Below are 13314 nucleotides of genomic sequence, written 5' to 3' on the forward strand. Positions count from 1 at the left end.
TGTGCAGTAGCTCTGGGGAAACTTTTTATACCCAGCCATGATATTTTCTGAGTAATACTTCCTCTAAAAGATTTCCACAAGTTTCACTTACAAATTTATAGGTCCTTAAAACTAAATTTCATTAGGTGTTTTTAACATTATTTCAGAGTTGTTAAATTGGTAAATTATTACTTTTTAAACATATAATCTATGAATTCCCCTGAAGTCTAACATCATTATTAGTTCCACTCAATAAACCCAGTAGTGAGTTCTCCATTCTGAGTTATTAAGCAACAAAGAGCATCTGACTTAATGAAGGATCATTTGTCCTTCCAGGAAATGCTTTGTTTGCTTGCATTATGGTTCTGTTTTTAGCTCCTGCTAGAATCTCCCATCTTCTAAATTCTTCATTGTTCTACTAAAACCTCAGTCATTGGCTTTTGGTCTTATCTCAAGCTCTGGTTATATTTGATAAGTTTTCCCATTCTTATTATTGTAAGATATAAATTATTATTGCTTAGAATTTATGAAATTTACATATGTTAGCATGAATGGACTAAAATGCATCAAGAAAGATTTCAATACAAAGTTGCCAAATGAAAGAACATATTAGCTCCCTTGTTTAGGGTATTTATAGTAAGTAAAAGCATAAAAGTATTTCATTATTATGAAGTCTACCATGCCTATGAGCCTCTCATAGGTACACAATTCAGAGGCCATAGTTATTCAACACTGAGTCTCAGGCTTTTGTCTCCGTGATTATGTCCCATTTATTTCTCTCTGGTTATCTGTTAAAAAAATCATGCATTTTTCTGCACCAGTATAAATCTATAAAGTGAACTGTGTTGATACATTTATCTCTATTTTACAGATGACTGAAGAAGAGTAAATAAAAGATCAAATACTAGAAGTTAGGCAGAACAACTTTCTCCACAGCTTATAACAAGGTGCTTTACTAGTGATAAATATAATATGGCATTTCATTAAATTATTTCCTCTAAAATATATAACAATGACCCTGTTAAATTTAAAGTAAAAAGCAGCATTTAATTTTAATATAGCTTAACTTTTTACTTTACAACATTGTTTTCTAAATGTTGCAAAGAGAAAAACCCCAAATAACTGCTATAGACTCCTTCCCTGTTTCTCTTATCTTTATAGACTATTTCTGTTTAGAAACCCACAAGTTTAAAAACCTCACAAAGCACAGGATTTTAATTACAGACTTTCTAAAACTGCACGTGACAACTGTAAATTAAGCAATATACTTTTTAGCATAATAGAATGACATGATCTAACTGGGATTGAACAGTAACAGATCATGTCTGTCACGTTCAGAGCTGTTTAGAATATCAGAAGCTTTTATGATTTGTTTATGGTTTTCGTGAGAATGTAAAGGAAAATGATTAAATGTATATAAATGCTATATAAAGTTGTGTCTTAGTTTGTGTCAAATTCAGGTGCTTCAGCCACTGTACAGGGAAGATCAGGTTTGCATTTGTTCAAGAAGACAGAAAAGATGAGGAATCATAGCTCTATTAACTCCTGTAAAATATAATATTGTTTTAGACTTGCAAATGGAATGACTACCTGGAGGGCTCTATCTTTCAGGAGCCAGACTAATTTGTATTAAGCAACATGAACAGTTACACAACAGAAATAAATGAGAAACACCAGAGAAAAAATACATGTCAAAATCTCCACGCAGCAAGAATCAAAACAAACTGAATTGAATGAAGCTGCACTGTAAAATCAACTTGAATTGTTTATTTTTTGACCCTTGAGTCAACCTGTGATTAATTTTTCATGTGTCTACACTTCAGATTCTCTGAGCTTAGCATTTCACATTATCATTGCTTGAAGTGTTTCTAGAACATTTCTCATCTAATTGTGAAATTGCCTTCTTAATTTCTCACCATAATTATTATAAAGTAAGTGAATGAGGCATCTAGAAAATAGAATAACAACAGAATGATAAATAAAAAAATATAGAGAGAAGAGTTGAAGAGATGGTTCAGTGGTTAAGAGGACTTGCTGTTTTCCCAGAGGACCCTGATTTAATTCCCAGCATCTATAAAGAAGTTACAAATATACAGAATTTTGGTTTCTCTATTACTGAGTATCAGGCATACAAGTTGTGCACAGCTTTTCTGCAGTCACCCGTACACACATTCATTTAGAGAGAAACACATACTCCCATTAACAACAATAGCAGAACCTACATTAAGAGTATATTCTCTACAAGTGTCTCCTTTAGGGTGTTGTGCTAAACAATCCATCACTTTCAACTCTACTTCTCTCTGGGTAAATGTAGACCTATATGAATAGTAAATAATACCTAGGAAAACTGGAGTGATAATTAGCATTGTCTCATTAGAATTTCTAGCCAATTAGAGTTTGAAGTCTTTAGTTAGCATTTCACGTTTGGCATCTGTGTCCTGTCTCAATCTCTTGGGATCTTTAACAAGTGTTGTAAATCCTTGCTTTTATTTTCACTGTTTTAAGAAGAACAAGAATCCATCCACCTCAGTAGGCTTTGTAAGATTGACTTAGTTAAAAGACACGATATGTGCAGTGGAAGACCCACATGATGATGAAAGAAGGATTAGTAGTTCTTGTAATTATTTTTAGTTTCTACTTGACGAAACAATTTAGTATTCCATAACGATTACATCTTTATAGAAACTACTTCTCCATCGTGTATTGTGTATTATTTAATAACAATGTAGAGGAGTAACATAAACTGGAACGTAGACGAGGCAAACAATCTTGTAGGGGTTACCACTTTCATGTCCTGAACCTGGAGTCCTCGGTGTATAAAAATTCCTGACACTTAGTACTCTTTTACATATATCTGTTTTCTTCATTCGCTCCTCTAGCTCAGCCTTATAAAGGATAAATAAACATTAGCCTTAAGAGTTGCTTATCAATTACTCATTTCTCATGAAGATTTTGAAACTGTTTAAGAGTTCATTTTATTTAAAATTAAGTGTAGCTTCTGTAGATTTAGGGAAGCATTTTCTCCTGATTAAGTTCTTCCTCAATATTTTCCCTCATTGATAATGAAGACAAGTTACTTCTAAAATTTAGGTGTTATATAAATCACTCTATAATAACTTTCTTAATAATTAACTTTTCTTTGTGTTAAAATTTCTAGTTGCAATATTTATTACATTATATGTTTTGAACTTGCCTTTATTTATAATTAGCATAACATTATGAATGTCTCCATGACAATGAAATTCAACTGATACTCGAAGAAAATATTTTTTTAGACATGTCTTCAACTGTGCTTTCATATTTGTTTGTTTCCAACAGAAATAAAGAGTGAGAATAGTAATAATATAAATAAATACAATTTATTAAGTGGTATCATAATCATCAGTGTGAATCCCTTTTATTAGGTGATCCAGGATACTTTTTTCAACTATTACAAAAACTTAGAACAAATTCCAGGTCACCACATCTTCTACATTTTATAAATAGGATTCAGTCTATGTTTGTCTTGAAAATGAATGTCTAAACCTCTGTAATCCCCTTAAAACACAAAATAAAATATTGGTGGTTCATCTAAGCTAAAGCATAAGTGCAGTAAAGTAATGTCTAACGTTTGACTTTGATATCCCCTTCAGTTTATTTTTAAATATTAACTATTATTTGCATATGATATTTAAATACATATTCATTGACTAAGACTATCAAATTATCTTAAGTATGAATATTGCAAATAATCTAAATCTAAATGTTGATTCCACTATCCCCTTCCATCACTAAATACATTGTAACTTAGGTAGTAAGGATTCTGCTCTACCTTTTCATTTGTATTCAAATTCAGAATTATTATGTTAATTTTCAGCTGAGCACTTTATAATTGTAACGTGATGCTAAGAGTCAAGGCACCCACTTTGAAAAGAATACCAAACACTGATGTGCTAGAAATGGCATAAATTTTTGCAAAATTTTGAATAGAATAAAAGAAATCAAGATTGAAGCAGAAACATATTTTTGCTAAATCAGGATGATTAAAATTGTAAATTTATGAAACTATCCATTTAAGATAAATTTAGTCTATTTCTGTAACTCAGTAATAGGGTGAAAATTATTTTACACAAAACATTTCAAGAGTATGCCTGGGTGCTGTATTTCTCCATCTTCCTCAGTGACAAAGTGATGATGATCGTATTTAAAATTCAGTATGATATACAAATGCAGAGTAGACTGGACTGGGTTGAGAATGAGGCAGGAAACTAGTTACAAACAACTCCAGGCAAGCTCAGAGGAGTGAATGTTTTGAAGACGAGAGATTCACATAAAAGCTGTGAGGACAGAATCAGGACAATTTGACAACTAAGTGCCTGTGAGAGATAAAGGGGAGGGAATGAGAGTTGTTTTAAATCATTTGCAATTGGGAAAGGAGGAAGATACTGCTCTTATCGGAAGGTGTGACAAATTCTGTTTTCGAAGATAACATTAAAAATAGTTTTTAATACTACAGTGGAAATATTCAACATGGAGATGGAGATATCAGAAAAGAGAACATTAATTTAAGGTACTTTAAAGACAGTAGTTATATGAATTGGCAGCTATGGATGTAAACAAGGGAAACCTTTCTGAAAGCTTAAATTAAAAAGTCATCTCTATCCCCAACCCAGGAATAAAAATATCGCCTCAGAACTGCATTAGGACACAGGACCTAAAGTCATTAGTGTTCTCCCAGATTCTAACTTGGGAACTTCCTGATTTGATCTTTTGTCTTTTTTTATTAAATCAACACAAAATTATCACTGTGGAAAGTAAAAAGAACCGAGTTACTGTGTCGTTTTAGCTCTTTAGTCTTGTAATTTGCCCCTCAGTTGCTTGACCCCAGTTCTATGTTTGTTCTCTCATTCTTTCTCTTCTCTTCTGTGTTTGTGTATTTTAGTTTGTATATATGTTCAAAAGTGTATATGTGTGTGTGTTCTAGTCTGTGCACATGTTTGTATGTGTACAGGTATGAGTTTGTATGCAGTAGGACAAAGGAGAGTTTTGTGTGTCTTCAAGCTTGTCTACCTTTTGGGAGCACGTCTGTCAGATATTTTCATTTAATGAATCTCTCTCTTTTGTAAATAGCTTACTGTATTTTAATATCAAACTTGTAGGAACAGCACAAAAGACAGAGAATATTACACACATATACTTGTATGAAAAGTACAATGAATGGATGGAATCTACTGTATGATAAAAAATGCTTGCAAGCACCATTTGGTTGCCATCAATAAGAAATAGAATTATACTTCTTTAAAAGAATGCTGACATTGTCCAGAAAACCTGAAAACTGATTGATTTATAATTATCGTAGAGTTGGATTGTTGAAGACTGGTACTGTGGCACTCTGAAGTTAGACTATCGGATGTCACTGACCTGATTCCAAACTCCTCTTCAACTTCTGGTATAAGAAAATCCTCAGGATTCAAAACAGATGTGCGCATCCAGAGTATGCTGTTGATGTTTTGCGGGAGTGAGGCCTATCTGGATAGCCTTTGTGAAGATATCAATATGTGTGCTATCCATGCTGATGTGTGGCCCATGTGTAACAACTGGGCCAAAAGGTATCCAGCTAGCATGCTGCATACATGGAGAAAGTGCTTAAGAGTCCACTCTGAGGACAAATATTTCATTCTTAAAAAGAAAAAAATCCATCCTCTCCGTGTTATCAGTAGTTCTGATTTAGGGATTTCTTTTTCCTCACTGCGATCAAAACTTATGATTGTGAGTGGTAACACAGGGGACACAAATCAGATGTTGGCAGTACTTCCGTTCAAGTGGGAATTTTAAATATAATGTGATATGTGAAGCGTTAACGTAAGCAAGGTGTATGTCTTTCTTAAACAATGGTTAGAAATACTTTTCTATGACTAAATTATAATCATCCTAAAAATTATCATTTTTGCTATTTGTAACACCTTGTACATGCAAACATGGACACAGTGTAAACTGCATACAAATTCCATGCAGAGTTGTACAGAAATGGGTGTGAGGGGATGGAAATAAATGGTTAGTGCCGAACAGTAAAGAAGAAGGAAGAAGGATCACTAAATGAAGCACAGAAATATGCCTGTATGATGAAAGGGCAGCAGGTGTGCAGCATGGCTCACAGCCAAGATTCTCAACCCTGTGTTTCTTCTTCTCTTATGTCTGAGCTTTGCATCCTCTGTAACAGAACCCCAGTTATTCTTGACTTATCTTATTATTAATCATTATAGAGGTGATTGGTACCATACAGTGTTATTTTGGTCATGAAATGTAGTGATCTGCCCCTGATCATTTAACATCTTATTGTTTCCTTCCAAGTTATGTCCCTGTATTTTCTTAAGCATAAAATGTGTAGCTCAAAATAAGTTTTTTCCTTCTACTAAAATATACTGTTCTCATCCCTGCTTCCATAACTTTCGTTACCCTAACCTTTTGTGTCTACACTTTATTGTCTGTGCATATCTTGTCCGTCTTCAAGAACCATTTCATGATCAATGCTGTTCAGGACCTCGTCATCACTGAAGGGACCCTAACCAGCTGGAGCATGGGAAACGTGTATCTGGCAGGCCTTGTGGTCCTGCCCATGCTGTCTGCCTTGCAAAGAACCACTAGATTGAATTCTTAAAGCTAGCTTGGTTTGGCTGCCGTAATTAACATACCCAATTAAAATTAAACATCTGAACATGGGTTTCTCCCCTTTACCTTTATAAACTACCATTTTTCTGTCATCACACCCATCTCCTCTCTATTCAGAGGCAGTCCTCTGTCCCCCATCCTAGACAAATAACCTTGGCCCTCGTCCCTTGGTCTCTTCCCCTTCTCCCTGGTCCTCTATTTTCTATCTCTGTTGCTTATTCCCTGCTCTTTGTGCTCATGGTGTAAATAAATCGTCTTTGTGCTGACAGCATAGTCTTGAGGTGCCCTGAGATGATACCAATTCTTTCAGCAATAACCAATACTGCCTATGTCCTACTATTAGAGTTACACACTGCTATAAATTGCCTTAACTACTCATTCTTAAAAGCGCACTTTGTGTTCTGTTTCATACATGCATAATGCTTATAAATGTATAAACATAAGCTCATAAGCATATATTTTGTTGGATTATGACTGTGTTTCTTATTGTTCACCAACCTGCCAGAAAAATCATGTGAGTAACATCATTAATTCCTTGGCTGCCTTTGTTGGGGACAAGGAAGTAGGATAAGGGTTGAGGCGATTGACGCAATGGTTTGTCTTTCGCTTGCATATGCACAGTATTCTATAAATGAATACATCTTCAGAAAATAGTTGCAAAACTTACTTGAGCTAAAACACGGGAAGGAATTTTTAATGCTGTTACACCTAAGTGTAAAACTAGAGAATAAGAATCTGGATCCAAAATTTAAATAAGCTAGAGTTAGCATTTAGGAAAATAAGGGGGAATTGTTTGTTTTGTTTTGCTTTTGCGTTATGTTCCTTCACACTTGGAACGGAAGAGCTCTGTGGCTGTTAGTAAAGCACACTAGGCGAGAGGGATATTCCAGCCCACACAGGGCTCTAGATATTATAGATTTCTCCTAGAAATAATAATGTAAAACACATCAATTTTATTTTCATTCTACTCTATTATACATATTTGGGCTCTTTCAAATTGATTAATGCTTGGAAACATTAAGCCAAAATTTTGTTCTTTCAAGGCAATCTTTTATGTATTAACCGAATGTATCTCACCACAACATTGTATCTCATATATATCTTAGACACAAACATAACTCACCTATAAAATGAAAGAAAACTAATAAATCCAACCCCAGAGTTAATACTACATATTTTTTAGAATATTTAATTTTCACATAATTCTATGAAGGCATGTACTATTTTCCAAAATTCTATAAATATTACTTCATGGTTTATTTTATCCATTTCTCAATTTTACCAAACCCCAAAATTTATCAAATCAAATGTAACAGAACTAAAGCACTTTAATCCATAAAAGAATGTGCACGGAAGATACTCTAACCATCATGCAAACACAGACATGCAGGAACCTAAGTCTTTAAAGAGGGATTTACTTATATTTGTAGAAATGCGTAGAAACACACTAAGCATAAGGAAAGTAGCACCATTCAAAGGACAACAGGATGCTGAGCGAAAACAAAACCATCACGCATCATGCAGAAAGAAGTAGACCTCACCTTTGACTTTACTTTTTGAAGCAGCCGCTGGTACCAAGGAAAGGTTGCACAAGAAGAAGAAAGAGACACGTTAGCTGTGAGACAGACCTTAGGTAAAAAATTAAAAGATCTTCTTATATCATTAGTCACATTTGTGAAAGACTATATAATATGAGAAAGAGACTTGATGTTATATGTTGTTAGTATAGGATTCTTGAATTATTGCTAGGGAAAAAAAGTAGCCTAATGGAAAGTCTAAGCATAAGTCACCGAATTCCTTTTAAGGATCAAATAACTTTATTTCTATGTTCTTTCCTAAATGCTACATTTTAATTATAATTATTCTATTGAATATGCATAAATGGCTTGAGTATATTTCATACTATTTATCAACAAGTACAATATTCATCAAGTCTAATTCACAAGAGATTCTGGAACACTTTGGTTTCTTGTCCATGCTGTGTAGATGTGGAAACTTGAATTTATACAACTCTAATTACCTTATTAAGTAACCACACTTCAAGAACACAAGTTATTCTTTTATTCTCAGAATATGTGACTTCTTTGCAACAGACAGCTCATTACAGAAAGCAACTGGTCACAATGTTGAGAATAAAGTATAGGGCATTCAACCTCAGCCATTAGGGCCACAGCACAACCACATTAAGGTTCAGGAAATATTTCAGAAGAGGGGACACTGCAGGAGTCAGAAGAGGAAGACTCCATAAATGACAGGAGCTTCATAAGATGATAATTCAATAGTAGGGCTACAAACCTGAATAAGTGTAACAGCATAAACTTGCTAAGATGGGAGGGGAAATCACATGGGTCACAGCCAGAGAAAAGAACTATGGATAGCTAAGGACTGGTAAGGTTAGCAAAAACAGGGATGAGGAAAAAGGCTCACAGGCTCCTAATTGGTTGGCCATTTGAGGTGGAAGTAGGTGAGGGAGGCTCATAGGAGTGGGTAGGAGGGGGAAGAGAAGTGGGGAAACTATATTTTCATTTCGAAGTTAAAATTTGTTCTAAGATGCTCCACTATGGTGAAGGGACTCAGGCATGAGCTAACCTGATAGCATGCACTCTACAACAGAGCTCAGACCAACCTATGCAAGTCATCTGGGCAGCCGGTTATCTACATAACTGTGAAACTTGAAATGCCATTCCTTTACCTGTGAGCTGTGAATCAGAAGTGGATATTCAAAGAGGGTGGGTGCATTTTTGCTTTGATTAGTGTTAAAAGAAGTAGTCCTTTCTCTAGTTTGGAAATACACAGTCTCCAGTTGAGGGGATGGACCTTTAGTGGGTTTTACGTCTTTGACACCACAGAGGAGATACAATGTAGTAACATTTTACTTACATAGGACAAATTTCTAGCTTTATTTTCAAAGAAAAAATGACTAGTAAAGGTAAATTTGAGTATAGAAAGGTAGGGCTCTAGCATTTCTCTTTTTCATTAATTAATTTATTTATTCACTTTACATCCTTAGCTCAGCTCCCTTTCCCAGTCCTTACTCCACAGGTCCCCTACCCCATCCCCTCTCCTCTTCACATCTGAGGAAGGGAGGTTCCCCTGGTTATCAATCCATCCTGGAACCCTAAGTCTCTGAAGTATTTGGTAGATCATATCCCACTGGGGCCAGGGAAGACAGCCCAGTCAGGAGAACAGGATCCACATGCAGGTATCAGATAAGGGTAAGCCCTCCCTCTAGTTGTGGACCCATATGAAGCCTGAGCTGTACATCTACTACATTTGTGTATGAGGTGAAGGGTCCAGCCCTTGTATGCTATTTGGCTGGTGGTCCCATCTCTGGGAGCCCCCAAGGGTTCAAGTTAGTTGACTCTGTTGGTCTTCTTACAGAATCCCTGTCCTTTCTAGGTTCCTCAATCCTACCCCAACTCTTCCACAAGGCTTCCCTGGCCTAATCTTTGGCTGTGGGTTTCTTACGTCAGTTTCGATCAGCTACTTGGTGGAGCCTCTCATGCCTGGCTGCTAGTATTTTTTTACTAGTTGCTTTTGAATAACAAACCAGATTTTAACTCTGGTTGAATTTTAGTGAATTTTAGAAATATGATAACTAAGGGATATTACCATCTTCTAGTAGCTCACTTTTATTGAAAATTATACTCTCTCATGTTATTCTAAAGTTTTGCCAAACTTTCAAATGGAACATTCCGATATATCAATACAGCAATTTGTTTATGAGAAGAGAATTTTTATGTAAAGTTCAAATTCGTCACCTGGGCATGAATTCAAATAATATGGTATGCTCAACACACAAAGTATTGAGAAAATAGCATTTACTTTGCAAGAGGAACAAACAAGTTGTTATAAAAAATAATAATACTTTTACTAAAATTAAGAAACTAAACCTTATAAAAGGCAGAAAGGATTTAATTCTTAGTTTCTTGGAAAAGTACTAAAATTAAATAGAAAGGAAAACAAATGTCTGTTTTTCTGGGTGTAGGCAGCTAACACTAGACCAGCCTGGTTAGTATAATTGGGAAGAGGCCAGACTACCAGGCTTGTTAGCCCAATTACAATTCTCTGCATTTTCAATAAAAGAAGCCAAGACGACAGCAGTACTGTCATAAATGTCATGTTCAATACTTGTAAGATTTTCCACTGTCAGCACAGTCCAATTATAAGTCAATTGTAAAGTGCACGTTGTACACCACCCAAAAGAGACAGAAATTACGTTAAAATGCAATTTTAGTTGTGCATAGTTAAAATAAAAAGAAAGAATTAAAGGTGTTTTGACCACAGAAAAGTTTTAGATATGCCAGGGAAGTCCCTTACTTCTGTAAAAAAGTAGCGAGTTATAATTCTACCAATTCTGTTGTTCACAGTCATTGTTATATAAGACTCTGTATGTTGTATTTGTAAATTAAAGTTATACCACGGGAAACATGCATAGAATTTTTAGAATAATATGAACAAAATATCTTCCTATATGAGTCCAGAAAAAATTATTAAGAAAAGTTATACTAATTGGGGAGGCTAAATCCTCCAACTTATAATAATTCTAACATAAATATTAAGTTATTGTGTTATCAATTTGTTTTATTATTCCCATTGAAAGAAGCACTTGGTTAGTTCCTTGGACAAGGCATTATCGATTACTTAAGGAATTGGTGATTCTAAAACAGATCACTAAAATGATATTTCAGGACTTATGAAGGAAAGAATAGACAGAATAGAAAATTTTGCATCTTTTTATTTGGAATGCATAACTGTATTTATTGTATTCTTCCATTTATAGCATTCTCATTTCTGGCATGTTTTACTAGTGATATAGGGATAGTGCTAATTGATTTAGGGATGCACTGAGGTCATCTGTTAAAGTTATTAAGGTAACTAAATAAGTGGGAATAGTCTGAGTATTGTTCATTAAGAGCCGTTGGTAGAGAACTGTTGATTCTTCTACTCTAATCTAATGAGCTTGTTACTGAAATATTTTGATAGGTTTTGCCTTGCATTTTAAATTCTTCCTTCCATGTTTAAATTAGTATCCATGGAAGACTGTTTATTAAAAAAGAAGTGCTGAGGTTAGACTTTGCGATATCTAAGGAGACATATTTTCTGAATCTATTCATCCCCAATATAATCATATCAGCGGAAATTAAATAAAAATCATTGCTATTGGTAAATCCTGTACAATAAAATGTTTAGGAATACTACTTTATGATATAGATGACAGATTATAAAGATAAGTAATGATGATAGTGATATTAACTCTCAAAGAAACACAATAAGAGTGGAATTTCCAAAGATCTACAAGAAGAGAAGAAGGAAAAGACTTTGGGTCTGCCATAAAATTTTCAGGCACAAATTCACAACCAATATGCTACATGGACTTTCGGATAATTTTTTTCAATAGTATATTTATTTTTATTCACTTAAAACCCTGATTGTAGGCTGTCCTTTCTTGCTTCCTCTCTCCCAGTCCGTCTCTGACAAGTCCTTTATTGCTCCCCCCTTCTCCTCAGAGAAGTGGAAGCACATCCCTCCTTGGGTACCACCTCATCTTGGGACTTCTAGTCTCAGCGTGGATTCTCCTGGTGAGGCCCAACCAGGCAGTCCAGGTACGGGAGGGGATCCAATGGGCACAGGAGAGTCAGAGTGCCCTTGCTCCATTGTTTGGAGACCCACACGAAGAACAAGTTGCTCATCTGCTACAAATGTGTAGCCTAGGTCCAGCCTCTACATGCTGCTTGGTTGCTAGTTCCGTCTCTGTGAGGCTCTCTGCATCCAGGGTAGTTGTCTCTGTAGGTTTTCTTTTGGTATCCTTGACCCCTCCAGCTCTTTCAATTCTATACCCCACGCTTTCCCGATCAGATAAATTTTAAACCACTAAGTCAAAATGCTTTTATGATGTAACTCACTACTCTTATTCTATAGCCAGTCACTTTTATTTAATTAAAAAAAAAACTATAGTAAAACATAGTGATGCATACTTGTAATCTCTGTACTCAAGTAGGTTAGGCTTGCCATGAGTCTGCTCTTACCTACATAGCAAGACCCTGTCTTGAAGGAATGACGTATTTGTACACCAGACTGCCATAAAGAAGAATAACCCCAGGAAATACCTTCACACTACAGGAGATAGAGAGACTGTGGAGTTTGATGTTATTGAAGGAGAAAAGGATGCAGAGGCAGCAAATATTATAGGCCCTGGTGGAGTTCAAGGGAGTCAATATGCAGCAGGTACTAACCATTATAGTCGCTATTCATGATCTTTTACGCAATTACCAGAATAGTGAGAGTGGGGAAAAGAATGAGGGATCAGAAAGCGCTCCTGAGGGCCAGGCCCAACAATGTTGACCCTATCACAGGCGATCTTACTACATGCGGAGACCCTATGGACCACAGTATTTCAATCCCTGTGCAAGGAGAAGTGATAGAAGGTGCGGACTACCAAGGGTACAGGAGAGCAAGGTGGACCAGTGAGACAGAATACGTATTGGGGTTACAAACCACATTCTGCAGGGGTCCTCCACACCAAAGACAGCCTAGAGAGGATGGCAATGAAGAGGACAGAGAAAATCAAGGAGATGAGACTTAAGGTCAGCAGCCACCTCAAAGTCGGTTTCGACACAGACGCCCGGAGAACCCTAAGGCCACAGATGGCAAAGAAAGAAGATCCAGCAGGTGAGAATTCCTCCG

General features: G+C 35.7%; 1 protein-coding gene across 4 annotated transcripts in view; it reads right to left on the reverse strand.

The window, feature by feature from the left end:
- The window catches only part of Cadm2 (cell adhesion molecule 2), a 977040-nt gene that overhangs the window by 312942 nt on the left and 650784 nt on the right, over positions 1-13314 (reverse strand). For 2 of the 4 annotated variants that reach the window (XM_039088451.2, XM_039088454.1), the window contains exon 2: positions 8169-8195. The exons of the other annotated variants lie outside the window; for them this stretch is intronic. In XM_039088451.2, coding sequence (XP_038944379.1) covers positions 8169-8195 — 27 coding nt within the window. The remainder of the gene's footprint in view (positions 1-8168; positions 8196-13314) is intronic. 4 annotated transcript variants of the gene reach the window in all.

Source organism: Rattus norvegicus, chromosome 11, assembly GCF_036323735.1.
Source record: "Rattus norvegicus strain BN/NHsdMcwi chromosome 11, GRCr8, whole genome shotgun sequence".
Classification (NCBI taxonomy): Eukaryota; Metazoa; Chordata; class Mammalia; order Rodentia; family Muridae; genus Rattus; species Rattus norvegicus.